The sequence below is a fragment of the Uloborus diversus genome, chromosome 1, assembly GCF_026930045.1.
Source record: "Uloborus diversus isolate 005 chromosome 1, Udiv.v.3.1, whole genome shotgun sequence".
Classification (NCBI taxonomy): domain Eukaryota; kingdom Metazoa; phylum Arthropoda; class Arachnida; order Araneae; family Uloboridae; genus Uloborus; species Uloborus diversus.
The window spans coordinates 98552336-98569018 of NC_072731.1; the positions used below are offsets into that span (position 1 = coordinate 98552336).

Genomic DNA, 16683 nt, shown 5'->3' on the forward strand with positions numbered 1-16683 from the left:
CTAATTTTCCTAATCAATTCCTAGTCAAGAGAGACCAACCTTTACTTCCCCGTGAACAGTATAATCTTCCCATATATAACATTGTACGTTTAACCTTCAGTTTTGATGACGGTGATGGCATAAGAAATTTTCATTCTAAATTGCAATTACTTATATTAGAAATGGAAAATGCGCACGGACCATGGAATTTCGAGAAATATTCCTTAATGACCTGCTGCTGGTCCAAAATAAAAATACGGTAAATCGAACTAGTCTACATTGATTTTACTTGGGGTCCAGTTCAATTGCAGACCGAAATTATTGGAATACTGCCTTTAATTTTAACAGAATGAATATGGGCTCTTAAAAGTGTTCTTAAGATACAGAGATCGTACGGGGTTAGTAAAACGAGACGACTTTAAAGATGCTTAAAGTATATATGTACGCGTTTATCAAGGGAGCCACAGGAATTGGTTGGTAAGAATCACCGGCAAGTGTAAAGATGAGGTTTTTCGACCACTGAGTAAAATTACTGCAATTCAGAAAAAGAAAAAACACTCACAAATCCTCAGTCTGCCTGTTGATTTTGGTTAAATTTGTTAAACTTTTTTTTCAGTTATACCGAGTATGCCGATAAATATTAATTTCTGTTCTGGTAGCATAGGGAAGTCGCTGATCGGTTACTAATTTAGCTGTGTGATTGGAAACATACTCATTCAGTAGATTGCAATCATGCATCAATCTTTTCCGGAATATATAAACATAAAACAAACCGCTCCCTTTCTTTATAATATTAGTATAGATGTCACTGTGCAAGTTTGTGTCTTTCATACAAGGCAGAAATTTTTTGATTAGGTGCAATGGTTCCGGAGATTACCAGGGACATATAACATACAAAATGAAACCGCTCCCTTTATAATATTAGTAGAGATAAAAAAAACCCTCAAAGAGTAGCCCGAAATGCATGCAAAATTAAAACTTTAGAATCAGGGGTTAATATCGTATATCAACACTACATGAATTTAAAAGTTAATTTGCTCGAAGCGAATCTCAAATATAATCCATTTGAATAAATTTTTATTATTCTGAGACTCTAAATAGTTCTCAATGTCCAAAACTAATAGAATGCTATATGCCTTATCCTGTGCAGCTTCAAATACGTATATAGGTTTTGCGGTTCCTGTGCCGCCATCGTGATTTTCTTCTTTCACTCTCTTCTGTTCCTAAGCATTTAGTTCAAAGGAAACCTTCAGCTATTTTGTCATTGCAAGTAAGGGACAATCTGTGTTTGTGTTTACGGATATAAGAATAGATCAGTACGAAACATAAACTGCTAGCGAAGATAAACTAATGGTTTAAAAAATTAGTACAAGCACATAGAGTCTAGAGGTGGGCAATGTCGTTCTTATTAATGATCCGTTCATCAGAGGATCGTTCATTCTCTTGATCCGTTCATTTAACTTGTTCATTTGAACGAATTCGTTCATTTGAGAAAAGTTCCCTGGTGATCTCTCTGCACGACATACTCACGTACATTCGAAATGTTTCCTTAGATCAGTAATATTCTCTGAAGAAAAAATAACTATAGTGACCTAAAAGTCACTAAGTTGTCTTATCTGTTAAGGTATGTTTTTCATTCAAAAAAATCGCAGGTTCCACTTCAGCATGTAAAAAAAAATTAAATTATTATATTCCCCCCCCCCATACAGCACTGTATATATACATACATATTGTATTACCAATAGATAGGCTTGCCAGACGTCCGGGTTTAACCGGGATAGTCCCGGTTTTTCGACAAAATCCCTGAGTCCCGGCCGGTTTACTTCACGTCCCGGTAAAAGATAAATTTGATTTTCAGATGACCGAAAATTTCTAAAAATAGTTATCTTTGAAGAATAATTTAGGATAATTATTTTGTCATTTGTAATATTGACTTTCAAAATCAATATCAGATTAGCGTGTGATATTTTTTTACAAGATTAAAAACAAAAATACATTCCAAAAAAGAAGAAATAAGTACTTGCCAAAGTACACGTAAATATTATTCAAATTTTTATTCCTTATTCCAAAATTGTCCTTTTTATTCAAGTAATTTACAAATAGTAACAAGTAGGAAGTTCGACGTTTAAACTTATCAGCTTGTGTCATTTATTATCATTTACTATTATCCCCTGGTTTAGGTTCAGAATTGATAACTATTTATTCATAGCATTGGGAATGAACTACCCTCTAAAATACTAAAAATCAAGCCATGTTCGTGTACTGTGTACCCTTTTGAGTACTTGTGAAGCTGGGGGGGGGAACATTCCAGTATCCCGAATAAACATTTAAGAAATCTGGCAGGTCTACCAATAGACCATGTACAACGAAAAAAGAAACAACATATGTATTGGTAGCTCAGCCGGAGTACCTGATAATAACTTGATTTTTTAGCATTACTGACTGCGCAACTTAACTCACACCGCACTAGTCTAATATCACTTTGTTAGAGTGTATAAATAATCATTCCACATTTTTCCTTTATTTATTCCAAAAATGAAAGGTGATTGAATATTGTGGCACCTAGGCATGCTGTTTCATCTAAAGTTTGAAGATGAAAGCAAAAAGGGAAAGTTAGAGTGAATGTAAGAAAAGGAAAATATTCTTGATTCGCTTAGACAACTAAAAATAGGATCGAAGATAGCACGACGATTAAGTATCAGTGAATCTTTCTTACGTACAATTAAAAGTCAAGAAAACGCAACCCGTAGTAGTTATGAACTAAGTTTTAATATAAAGCTCGCAGAGTGGTGTCTAAGCAAAATGCTTTATACTAAACAGTATGAAATTGGAAGCTCATCTGGTATTGTGGGTTATAGAGACCCTGAAAGAGGGGTGTTACCATAGATGGAAACGTAATAAAAGTAAATGCGAAGCTACTGCATTAAAAATTATATTAGAATAACGGTAACTATAATCGTAGCTACTGTACAGAACTATTATAGTTCAGCACTTTATTATTACTACATACTGTACGTACAGTACTGTTTTATTTTATGTCTTTTTCTCCCGTTGATCATTGATTTTGTGCATCGTAACATTATTTTATGTTGAATAATGCAGCTTTTTAAAAATACAGTAAACATCCAGCTCTTTATGTAAGAAACGGGAAAATATAGTTAAAATGGTCTAAAACAGTTTGAAACATGTTAAACATGTCTACAATAATTGGATATGTTAATAAAAAAATCCTATACATACCCTTTTCCATAACGTGAACTTTCGACTTACGCGAGGAGTCTTGGAACGTATCCCTCGCGTAAGCCGGGATCCGACTGTTCACATAGTGAACAGCATTTTTCAAATAGCTTCAATGGTTCCAGAAATTACCTCGAACATATAAACATACAAAAACCCGTTCTCTCTCTTTGTAATATTAGTATAGATTTATTTCTTTATTTTGATTTGGGTCCCTCGAAGTTTTTAAGTATAAAATATTCACTAGGGGGCTCAGTCCTCTGCTTGCTTCGTTCTCAAACCTGCAAAGGCTAGCCACAATCCTTTCAGTGGTGTTTGTCGTACAGTGCCTACAGCGGATTATGTCGGGGGGCTTCACAGCAAACACGTAAGTTGGCATTAGAAAGATTATCAACGTTTAAATTAATGTATCTACTAACTACACTTTTTCAAAGATAATATCGAGTATTTTGAATTCCTTGTGAAATTTCTTCACGAATCGCTATTATCTGTTTTTCATGAGAAGGCACTTCACCCCACCTCCTCGAGCGCAGAGTTCCATTCTACGCGGGGGTGATCGATAAGCAATCACGCGCTTCTAAATGAGACAACCAGACAGTCGTAACTTGGGCGTGAATTTTAATGTGCAAAAACGTCTTAGTGTCCTTTACATCCCTTGCTTCACTTCTCTGTTGCCATTTTAGTTATTCTTGCCTTTTAAAAACTGCTGCGTTTGCAATAAAATGCTTTGATCCGAATATATCTTCTGCCGAAAACAGCGAAATAGAATCAGCGTGACGAAGGAGGAGTAAGGTGCCTTCTTGTGGAAAACGGACGATACCTCCGTTCGCTCTCAACTCCCAGTGATGTCCGCCGAAGAAATCAGGATTTAAGCATCGTAAATAAATTTTAATTCAGTAAATGTGCAAATGTTTAAGCGCAATGCAAATACAGGTAGTTATCAAAATAATGGAAACACTTGAGATTTATAAAGAATTCTTTATTTGTATAGTGTAGGACCACTTTTGACATGCAATACAACTTAGATTCGCCGAGAAATCGATTCATAAAAGTGTTGAATAGTGTTCAGAGGAATTCCGTACCATCCTTCATGGAGATATTGTGAAAGCTTTGGGAAAGACGTTAGTGGAGGATGTCGATTGCTCGAAAATAGACCGAAACGGTTCAATTATAATAAGGTCAGGTGACAGTGCTGGCCAAAGCAGATGTTTAAATTCACCCTCGTGTTCACCAAACCACGATTGGACAAGTCTCGCTACATGAATTGGAGCATTATCAGCTTGGAAAACTCCATCTCCTTCAGGAAACAAAGTTTGCAGTATAGGATAGATCTGGTCAGCTGAAATGTGTCTATGCTTCTCCCCAGTGATCCTTCTTTTTAGGGTTACGACTGGTCCAGCGAAAACTTACGACTTGACTGCCCATATCATGACAAATCCTAATCCATGCTTGACCGTTGGAAGGAGAGAATCACGATCATACGCTTGTGTTGGTGTGTAACAAACTCTTACCCCTTCTGTAGTAGGAAAAAATGCTAAAGACGTTTTGTCAGACCATGTTACTCTTATCCACTCATCAATCAACCAGAATTTGTGAGTGTGGCTCCACTGTAAACGACGTTTAGCATTAACATTTGTGACAAGTGTTTTGGGAATCGCTATTCTTCCGTAAATGTTCGGTTTATAAAGGTGCCATCTAACGGTAATCACTCACACTGGTGAATCCAGTGATGATTTCGTTCTGTGGTCACTTTTGCTGCTGTTGTTCGCTTTTTGGACCTTACAATCCGCTTCAATAACCGTTGACCACTTTCACTGAGTTTCTCTTTCCCCTCACTATTTTGCTTTACCGAGCTTGTCTTACCGCACTGTGTGTATGCTGTCATGACTTTAGATACTGCACCTTTAGAAACGCCAAAAAGTTGAGATGTTTCAGTTACACTTGCTCCAGCTAGTCGCGCTCCAAAAATTTGATATCTTTTAAAATTTGAGAGGGCCGACATTTCGCACGCTTGAAAAAAATCCAAGCCTTCCAGTACTTTAATTAAGCCACCACATACAACCAGAATACATTCATTGCTCTTTATAAAAAAATCAGACACCTAGTTTTATTCCTTATTGCTTACGAAGCGCATTCAAAAAGGTCACTTTAATTCACAGCTGTTCCCATTATTTTGATAACTACTTGTATTTAAATAAAAGGAATAATATTCAACGGAATACTTTCAAATGTAAAATCGAAGTGGATAGTATTATCATAAATATGTAATTGAACCTTTTTGAAAAAAAAAAAAAATAAAAATCAGGAATTGCATTTTTTGTTGGATTTTTGATGTCAGAAAAGTATTTGCACACATTAGATTTTATGCAAGTATAAGCTGCGTTGCCCGGTTTTGCACGGTCTACCTCGAAAATAAAAGTTATGTCAAGTAACGGGTGTTCAATAATCATGCTTGAACAAAAAAAAAACAATAAAATTTTGCGGCAGATTCCGGAAAAATAAACAAAATGGAAACACTCAAAATCTCCCGATTACAGGAAAAGCATCAAAACAAAAATCGATAATTTTATTTTTTTCGAATGTATGTCGAAATCTAAGTATCATAATTAATAATTTTTAATTCAAGACTCTAGAGCTTGAGTACGCTACTTTACGGGGATTAACAATGCTACCGAAAAAGGTAAAGCATTCCGTTCCACGTGTATTCTTTGAGATAAATTATAGGCTTCAGACAGCTTGAGGTGAAACGCAATTTCAGAGGAATAGAAAAGAAAGCTTCCCACAAACATGGTGAAAAGTTAGTGTCATTCATTAAGCATTAAGTATAAGTTACGGCACTTGTTTGTTTTACCTTTTCCATCCGCCATTAGACAGTTGCTGCAGCGCCCGCCATAGTTTATTGGAGTTGTGAATTGATCTCTCCGCTAATTATTATCTTAGGATTTTGTTAAATAGCCAAACATAAAAACGGGAAAATAACGAATCCATCGATACCTGGTTCGATGGTCAGTGTACTGGCGCTTGGGAAAACTTGGACATACATACATAGATACATAGGTACATAAGCTCACTTTTTAATTATATAACATGTTTTGAAGATGTTTTTTTTTATATAAGATGTTTTTGTTAGGTAGTGAGTTTGCTTTTACACTGTAAGTAGTAGACATTACTCAACGGTAAAAAAAAAATAGTAGAATCACGCTTATTCTTCACGATCTTTCATTTTTAGTGGACTATAAGCTTCCTGCTGGCACTGTTTGTTTAATATTCCCCTGGATAATGCATCGGGATCAAGAACTTTTCCCAGATCCGGAGCGCTTTAAACCAGATAGATTTTTCATCGAAAATGCAGTTCGTAGGCATCCTTATTCGTATATTCCGTTTTCTGCTGGACCACGAAACTGCATTGGTGAGTATCGAACAAAAAATAGTTACATATATATATATATAGTGTTTCCAGGTTAGTTATTATTATTTTTTATGATATTTAATTTTTCACGTTTAGTTTAACTTAAAGTTCACACAGACAACAAGAATTCTTTTCATAAAATACTATTAATAAGAGTTTAAGACGAGTGGTCCCACCTACTCCATAATTTTTGCTATACGGAGTAAGTGGATCACCTCACTATGGGGTAAGCGAGTCCCCCAATAATAATAATGGGATTTCAAAACCAAGAGCAACTCTGATTAAATATTTGTATTGGTGAAATTCAAGACAACTATGATGACTTAGTAGGAATTGTTAGTTCAGCTACAAAAGTTGCTAAAACTGATGATTATGTATTTGTAAAACATATATGAAAGAAAATCATTAGGATTTAAGTAGGTCTAATGTTGTAAGTTGACAACGCAAATTAAAAACTACTGTTGAATTTGCAGAACGAATAGAAATAGTGACAATTTTTATTGGCATAGTGCAAATGATGTTGGAATAATTACTGAGGATGAAGCGATAATTATTCATCCTTAGCCAACTTTACATAGACGCAGTCATTTAGTGTTTCCATTTTTTTTTCAGCTTATAGTTTTGGCAAACTTACTCAAATGGATCTTAATCAACTGTATTACGTTCATTAAACATACCTTTATATGTAAAAGCAAAGTATATACCTATAGGATTTCAATAAATTTCACAAATGAAATAGTTTTGAATTTCGTTTTAAAATTTTACGTGATACAGATTTAAAAGGCAGTAAATATCTCTAAAATGAAGGCATATACAAAAAAATAATTCGCACTCACCATTGGGGTAAGTGGGACACAAATCCGATTTTTTTTAAATGTAATTGTAAGGATATATAAAGCATTATTTTATATAAAAATGATGAACCTTTGTTTAATTATAATGTCTAATATAAAATAAGGCAATATGTTTATTTTTTTTTCTTTCAAAACTTTTGTATAAAACTTTTGTATATTTTTTCCTTCTAGGACAAAGGTTTGCCATTATGGAAGCGAAAACAATTTTGGCCAACCTTCTGCGAAGATTCCGTGTTACCTCACTTGATTCAAGTGACAAAGTTAACGTCATACCAGATCTTGTTATACGGAATGTGGAGCCTCTGAGAATGCGGTTTATACTTAGATAAGTTTTAACATTAGAAGTTAAAACGTCAACAAATAATTACAAAGTATGAAGCTATGCCTTAATACGTGGGACGTTCTCAAAAACGTGCTAACTATTTGTACGAATTTAACTGAATAAAATTTTGAAAAAGGCGAATGGTGTTGGTAATACTCGCTTTGCATTAGTTATTTCTAAGTACATCTTAATGTATATATATACTAGCAAAAAAACCCGGCGTTGCCTGGGTCAGTAATAATTATTAGAAAAAATCGTTACTTACTTTTGTTTTCTGTTTTAAGTGAAAGAATTTAAAACACATCTTTTTGACGTGATTAAAAATCGAGTTTCTTCCTTACCCATAAAACTAAAATAGCAATAAGTATAAAGAACAAAGTAGTATTGATTTAGAAACGAAAGCACTATATTTAAGCATATACAAATTTAAAAAACATGAAATTAATCTTCTCATGTTTAAAAAGATTAATCTGTTGATACTTTTTTTAACATGGAGTCTAAAACCTTCTCTGTATGGCTAATGAAGTACGAAGTGATTAAAAAAAGTTGCTGCGCTCGTAATCCCTTTATACTTGCTTTAGTTATTTCGGGAAATTTCAATCATTGTGGCTCTTGGTGCGATTTTACTGAATTTGCGAAAGTCGTTTCGGGGTACCTTCGATGATGCTCCCCCATTCTTTCCTTACTTTGTAAAACGATATGATATTAATTTTCGTTACAGAGATATCGTCGCCAGATGCTGAGATATTTTTGGTCACCATAAAATGACGCTAAACAGTTTCATCCGAAATGTTACCAAAATAAGTAATAAAATTTGGTGATTGTTTGAAATTGTGCAAAAAGGAAAATTAATGGAAGTTTTTGTGCTGTTTATGGATTTGCCTAATTTAGTTGCTGGATTATTTAGCACAGTAAAAAAAGTCTTTTGAAAATTCTTTGATTGGCGATATTTTGTTTACATGGTGAAAGCTGAGAAACATTATGACGTAGTTTTCGTCTTCAAAAACAGCAACGTTGAAAAAACTGCCAAATGCATCAGCTACGGAAATCTTTCTGCAAAAATTTTGGCGATCTGCTGGTTGTTTGGATAATGAGTAAGTGTTCAATCGGCATAAATAATAATATAAACCATTAATTACATTAAAGTTCCGCTTAAATGGAAAATCATCAACCAAATCATGTATTAATTGCCAATCTTGTGCAAAAATCTTACTTCAAGATTTGACTTGAGAAAAGCCTTGAACAATCACAAAAAGCAAAGAAAATCAACAATACAACAATTGTCGCTATCGACAGGGAGTTGAGATGATACACTAAATACTGTATTGAGTTGAGGAAAGCCTTCGAACATGGATCTAGAAAGCTCATAACTCGTTTTTTATTCTACTTAGAAATTTCGAACAGGTGCCATCTTCAGCAGAAAAATCAGAGCTTTCGATGGACATATAATGTAAATATGTGCAAGTATTTTTTCATCCCAATATTAGAGAATTTATACAAAAATTGTGTTTTATTGCCCCCCTAAGGGGGTTTTGCCCCCCATAACGGGACGAAAACTACCCTATGTGTTATTCTGATGCATAAGCTATATTATTGTAAAGTTTCATCAAAATCCGTTCAGTAGTTTTTGCGTGAAAGAGTAACAAACATCCATACATCCATACATCCATACAGACAAACTTTCGCATATATAATATTAGTAAGATTTCTTCTGTGCGCGTGTTTATAGTCATAAGGCTTTTAAACGGCTGGAACGATTTTGATAAAAAAAAATTGTGTGTAATTAAGTTGATCCGAGAATGATTCACAGTCGCGATGGATCGAATCGGAAACGTTTTCGTTAATTAATTAACAAATTCAAGCATTGGATGGTTACATTTCCCAAATGATTAATATTTGTTTTAACCTTTTGTTGAGCAAGAACTGAAGTAAATATTTAACCCGTTGCCATAGGACAATCAGAAATCCAGTTCTGCTTTTTGTAATGAAATTTCCTACTCTGATATGTCAATTGAAAACAGATAAAACGTAGAGAGCGTAGAGAGAAATTAAAGCCTTCATTTCTTGAAAGCAACGACTTTTGGTCCCGTGATATATTTTAAAGTAAAGTACTGGAAGAAATCGGGTTTATTTCACTAGGTTCACGCAAACCGCGTCTTCTGTCGTCGTAGTTAAACCACGTGACCGGATCGGTGCTTTAGGTTTTAATAATCCAAATGATCAGAAAGTACCGGCCCTAGCAACATTTGTTTCTCGGTTCAAATCCATCTGAGTTTTGGCACAAATGGAGAAAATACTTGAAGGATTGTCAAACTAATCAGTACATTATTAAAGGAAAAGATGGTGGAATTTAAAGACAATTTTTTTTTTTATTGTAGTCCAGATAAACTACAGCAGGGTAGTTCTGTACACACAAGATCAGTGCAGTTGAAGATTTTTATCTTTGGTGGAAAGAACACATCTCGCAATATATAAAGGTTTTAAAGTTTTTGTTCAAAAGATCGGACTGCTAATCTGTCGGAGTTCGTGTCGCTTACTGATCGGCTGTATTATGGGAACGTGGGGGCGTGGCAACTCGGGCCATAAACAATAGAAGTGCGTGATTATTTGTTTCTATTTAATAGCTACTGTTAGGGTAATTTATTGTATTTTTTGTTTATTTGGCGAAATATTTTAAATTGCAAAATATTGCTTTTCGTTTTTAATGAATATTTAGTCATTTTAGTTGAAGAACGTGTTTTATTTTACATCAAGAAGGGGGGGGGGGTGATTTTCGTTTATTCTGGAAACTATTTTTACCTTTATTATTTTTTAAACGATATCCTTTCGGTTGTTTTATTCTTTTTCATATGGGAGACGTTGCAGCGGAATTTCTCGTTTGTTCAAGATGGGTAGTTAGTTTTTTATACTTAACATCTGAGGATGATTTTTATCCTTTGAGTATAGCTGAAGGAACAAACCATACAATGCACGAAGATCTTTCAAGTACGCGAGAAAAATTAGTTGATAAAACAACTGCTCAGTAGGCATTAGATAAATCAAGTTGTAATAAATATACGCATTCTGACACGAAGCAGCTTAAAACCTTTTCTTTTTACTTATTATTTTCAACACAACGGTTCAGACACTTGACGGTTTATTAAAATTTTTCAACTTTTCAATTTACAAAGTGTGAACAGAACAATGTTTGTTGCAAACTCCAGTGTTTTTATATAGTCAAATGCAAGCGTTAAACCTTTGTCGCAATATTACCAGTCATTATACTGCTGTGCTAAATGCAAAAATGTTATCTACAGTAGAGCTCAAAATGAGACATGTCTTTTTAAAGTGTTACGTCTCCCTATAATTGACTCAGACACCACTCTTCCAGAATTTTTCAATACTTTCTAATTTAGAAATGTCTGTAAAACGTTGTGCTTTGATAAGAGTTTTAGTTATACTATGAGTCACGTGGTGGTAATAATTCAATTATTATAAAAAGTAGAGACACGACTTCTGTGCTTAGCACAGTAGTATAAATCCGTATATGGTAAACTAATTTTAAAAAAGACAATCCTTACAAATTTGGGTTACATTTTAAACTGTAAATTTCAGCAGTTTTACGATGTGTTGCGCTGATAGCTTCTTAATCAAGAAAAGCGAAAAATAACACTTTAAAACGCATCATGTGCATAATTGTTGTACTGGGAAAACATGCTTCATAAAAAAAAAATATTTTGATTAAATAGTTTTCTTGTAATTGGAATTCAATGCCACGTTAGCTAATACATTTAAAAATTAAAAAGTGATGCTTAATAAATTACTATTTTTACATTTTTGAACACTTTTCTTACAGTAGTGTATAAATACTTACCTCTCTCACCCTTACATTACAGAAACTAATGCACAAAATTGAACTTTTGCTATTTTAAATGAATTTTTAAATTAATGAAATACATATCACATTTTTTTGGGGGCAGAACGGTTACGAGCGGGAAATATTGTCTGTCTGTCATTTTAGAATAGGATAAACATAAAACTTAATTTTGGTAATTTTCTTAGTATTTTGTGGGTTTTTTTTATTGTTTTCTAAGATGTTTTATTTCCAAATTTTTCTATTAGTTAATGCAAAAATATTACTATAATTCATTTTATGAAAATCAGTTCAGTAATGTGTTGAAGGTTGTTCAGCTTCATATTAAGTACATTTGTCAATCTTCTGGTCGTTTTTATTATTTGTTTCACCGGCACTAGCTTGATTTTTGGTTACATTATCCTCGGAAATAGGAAAAGTATACCAGCGCTCGTCCCATTTCCACAAGTCGGCTGAAATGGCATTTAAGATCCTATAAAAGTTATATATCTAATTCAAAATCAAATATAACGTACTCCTACGATCATGAACCGATCGCCAATTACTAGGCGATAACATAAATACGTGGGTAATTTTTCCTGAATTAGTAATAAATCATTTTGTATTGAAACGTTTTAAAACTATGTTACGTACTTTCCTAATTTTATACCGCTTAATTATTTCAGAAATATTTCAATTTTTATTTTGAAAAAAAAATAAGCTATTTTAAATGCGAGCTGAATTCTCCAGTAGTAGGCATAGAAATTTAGTGCCAGACTGTGTATGAATGCAGTTGTCAAGCATTTCATTTTTATTAATTTTCTGGAAGATAAGCAAATTAATTTTAACAAAAGTTAATGCCAAACATATAGCACATCATTATACTTACAAAATTAATTATTTCAGTATTTACAAAATAAGAATATAATAAATATATGAAGAAAACAGCATTCATTAAATCTTTGTAATTTAGCACTTAAGAACTCACTGAATTAAACGCATAGACGCAATAGCAAGAAGTAGTAGCTATACTTGAAGTTGAATTATCCTTCGTTGCAAAACCGATTTCGTAAACCTTGGACAAAACATTTTATGGGACTTTTGAAAAGGCTGTCGTTCAGAAACACTGCTAAGAACTGTTTCCTTATAATGATTTTCAGAAAATTTCGATAACTGAATCTCTTGGCCATCTTTTCATGTGTCGCCAAATTTTTAAACGTCATAAATAAGCACTGAGGCTTGAGCCTTGCCGATGTCGCTAAAAAAGAATGACTGCCTAACATTTTTGAACAGAAAGTATTGTAATGACTATCACTGTTTACTAAATTCTATCGACGTCGCCGGCTTTGTACAGGCTACCTTGTTGAAAAAGCGATCAAAAGTGATTTGCATGTTTAACACTCAGGTCAAAAGAATAAAATAAAATAATATTAATAATAAAAAGCATCTGCATCTGGCGATGGGCCCTTCGGGCTTTTTTCATTTGAATACTGGCACGTTGCATTCAAAAGATGTTTTCGCAATCCGAATTGCAATTGCGTTCAAACACGTTATTAGTGCGATAGCACGTTCTTCATCGGTTAGTTTTCGTGAAGGTATGACAAAAGTATAAGGTATAAACCAACCTAAGGTAAGGAGGAAGTCGGGAAGGTAGAAATCAACTCCCTAATTTCGTATATCAATTTGGCTCCATTATAATATAAAAATCAATCAAACTTTATTAACATCACACATAACGTTTTTACACCTCAAGAAGTCTTCGCTCTATTAAATTAAAAATCTATCGAACACGATCTCGTGCATCTTTTACTTTTCAACAAAGAAGTGTTGCCGTTCGCAATTGGTGTAAAATGAACGTCAATAGCGGATTGCTTAAAAAGAAAAAAATAGGGTAAAATTTCCCTTTAGAGAGAGAATGGCGAAAAAAGTCGCTGAAAATCCACGCCCGGCGTTGCACTGGCTATTTTAAGTATTCCGTCATTTCCTGAGGGCGAGGAGAAAATCATCTCATGTCACGTGACACAATTTCAGCACTCCCGCCGAAATGGGGGGAGGGGAAACTTTTAAGCAGTCCCTGAAAATCTCTGTCTGACGTTGCACGGGCTATCCTATCCCTAAAAGTTACCTATCCAAAAAGGTCAACACTGCCGTGCTAAGCACAGATGTGGTATCTGCACATTTTATCAAAATTGAGTTATTGTCACCAGGTGCTCTTTAGTAATTTAATTTACCTAAATGTCAAGTTTTTCGGCGATTTGTGAACGCGAAATATTAAAAAAAGTTTTAAGAAAAAAGTCGTAACTGCATAGTTTGCGGAGTTTGCTAAGGCAATTTGAACGTAAGTGACAAATACTAAGCCTTTAAAGTGGTATCTGCGCAGTTACCACTTTTTTCCTTAGTATTTTCTGTAGATACGACTTTTACACCTTAGTAAAGCAGCATATGTAATAATGTAGCAGTTTATTGTAACACAGACTATTAAAATTAGTTTACTGTTGAATAGTTGATACAGGTTGATAATAAAAACTAATACAGTTTTGCATAATTATTAGAGTAAATATTCAGCTTTTTCTATTTAAATGTTTATTTAAAATGCAAATTCTAAAAATGAAATGCATGTAAAATATTCATATTTAATTCTTTCATGCAAAAAAAAAAAAAAACAAAAAACGCATTTCATTCTACGGCCAGTCATATTTTTATTTAAGTATCGTCTGCTGTCAAAATTATCTTCATGCTCGGTAAAAATGAATCTAGAAATTAAAACATTATAAAAAACACATTCTTTGAATATAAAAAACAGAAAATTGTAATGGATTACAGTTTTAACTGTCCGGAATTTTAAAAATGGTATCTTTCAGAAGGTAGATTCTGTTAGATTTGTATTAACAAAATAAAGCGAAACAGCTTAGTCTAAAGAAAGCAGATGTTTTCAGTATTATTTATTAATACTCCGAGCACGTTTTACTAAGCTATTTTTGTCGTATCTGTGCCGATACCCCTAAAAATGCCTAGTAATTGTCACTTACGGTGAAAATAGCTTAGTATATGAAAAAGTTTTGAAAAGAAAATTTGTTGTAACTACATTTATTAATTTTAAATCAATATTTTTACAAAAATACTCTCTTACAGTTTTTAGATAAGTTATTTACGAAACAACTACCTCAAGTTGAGCATTTAATTAAGTCATAAATCAAAGAAAGGAGTTGTAAAACTTTAATCGTCAATTTCTCGTTTTGAGCTCTACTGCAGATACCACATCTGTGCTTAGCACGGCAGAACAGTTCTTAAATAAAATCAACATTTCCCTTGAAAATCCCAATCCCATCATAATGTACCCGGCGCTGCACAAAGTATCTCGATTTTTATATCGCTCCCTCATTCTAATATAGTTCCTGAAAAGCTCGAATGTACTGAGAAGAACAGTCTCTAAAAATTCCCCTCAAAATGATGAGAAATGTTCCTAAACAGCATCAAAGTTCTCATTAAGGCTACTTATCAGAGTAAGGACAACAGTCTCTAATAATTCCCATTTAAATCGTGATAATGCGTAAAATTCTGCATTAAAAAAAGATATATATTCTCCAAATTCGTCATTAAAATGAGGTCATCAGTGTCTAAAGTACAATTCTATCAAAGGTACGTCACTTCACTTTTTCCTTGTTTGTTTGGCGAAATTAAAAAAAAAAAAAAAAAAAGAAAGAAAAGAAAACGCTTACATCGTTGCTGCCATGTTTGCTCCTTCTTTTTTAATTTTATTTTAATAGAACGTTTATGTCTATTTATGACTCGATATGCAAATAATTTTTTGTGCTAATGGATTATTTAAAATTTATTTTGCGAATTACTTTTTTGGAATACTTCATTTGGCGGACTTTTTTTTTTAACTTTGAATGGTTTGATTTTATTACTTAGAAAAATACTTTTCATTTTATTAGTCTTGTTTTTTTAAAGCCAAATTAAATACTCGGTATAAACTGCAATAAACTGGATCAGTATATTTTTAGTTTGAAATTCTTGAGACATGACGTAACTCTTTAAGGCAAATCCAGGATTTTCAAGGAAGTTATGAATGCATAACATTTCTTAAAAAAGATGAACTCCTAACCGTCAAGCTGTTTCATCTTAAATTAATTACGAAGCATCTATTTAATAAATTCACTACACTATAGAAAAATAATTTATCTCCCAGACATTATAAACAGTTTAGAGTTTGAAACTATGTTTCAAAAATTTTGAAAGATTAGCATATTAAAGCTTTCTTGACAAAATTAATTAATATAGTTGATATTATTGCTGATAATGTCATTGTCCAAAATTTTTATTTTCTGCCAATTTACAAAAAACATTTTTTCGAAAAGTTATTCAAATCTAATAAATAGTTGAAGCAGTTTATAACGAAGCAGTTCAGTCAAGCTATATTTATGTACTAACTAAAACCTGCAAAATAAATATGAAATGGGATTTACTAGTTTAAATGTTTTTAAGGACGCTGCAAATTATGTCTAATACAATTTGCAAGAATAGCTTTAGCCCATGAATAATGCACTCCCTCTCCCCCCCCCCCCCCAAAAAACAACTGTCTAGACCGGATATATTTTTATGCAAATGTAAATATGACTGCAAATATTAGAGCATTTTTGAGTGATCACTAATTGATTGTTATCCTCACTTGACCAAAGTTGATGTTGCTCTGATTTTTTTAGTTTGGCAAGATAATAGTTGTTTTTAATATTTAGCTAGAGGTCGAAATTTTCGTCGTCATAGTTAAACGTTAGTTATTGTTTGATTTTATTCATATTTTTTCAGGATCCAACTCAGACTTGACATTCAATTTTTTTTTTTTTTTTTGAAATCACTTCTTTTCAGGAAACAAAACACTTCTGTAGTAGAAGAACTTTACAGCAAAACTTCATCTAAGAGCAAAATTTCCAGATTATCAATTACCATCATTAATACTGATTAGAACTAAAAAATGTATAAAATACCAAATTAATCACATACATACTGGATGAAATACGGTTTGATCCTAAACACTACAATATTCTTA

At 33.1% G+C, this 16683-nt stretch overlaps 1 protein-coding gene across 1 annotated transcript in view; it reads left to right on the forward strand.

Moving 5' to 3' along the window:
• Positions 1 to 7929, forward strand: part of LOC129233825 (cytochrome P450 4C1-like) — a 39662-nt gene extending 31733 nt beyond the window's left edge. Inside the window, exons 12-13 of the mRNA XM_054867802.1 lie at positions 6446 to 6625; positions 7651 to 7929. Of these exons, the coding sequence (XP_054723777.1) occupies positions 6446 to 6625; positions 7651 to 7808 (338 nt within the window). The 3' untranslated portion in view covers positions 7809 to 7929. The remainder of the gene's footprint in view (positions 1 to 6445; positions 6626 to 7650) is intronic.
• Positions 7930 to 16683: the final 8754 nt, after the last annotated feature.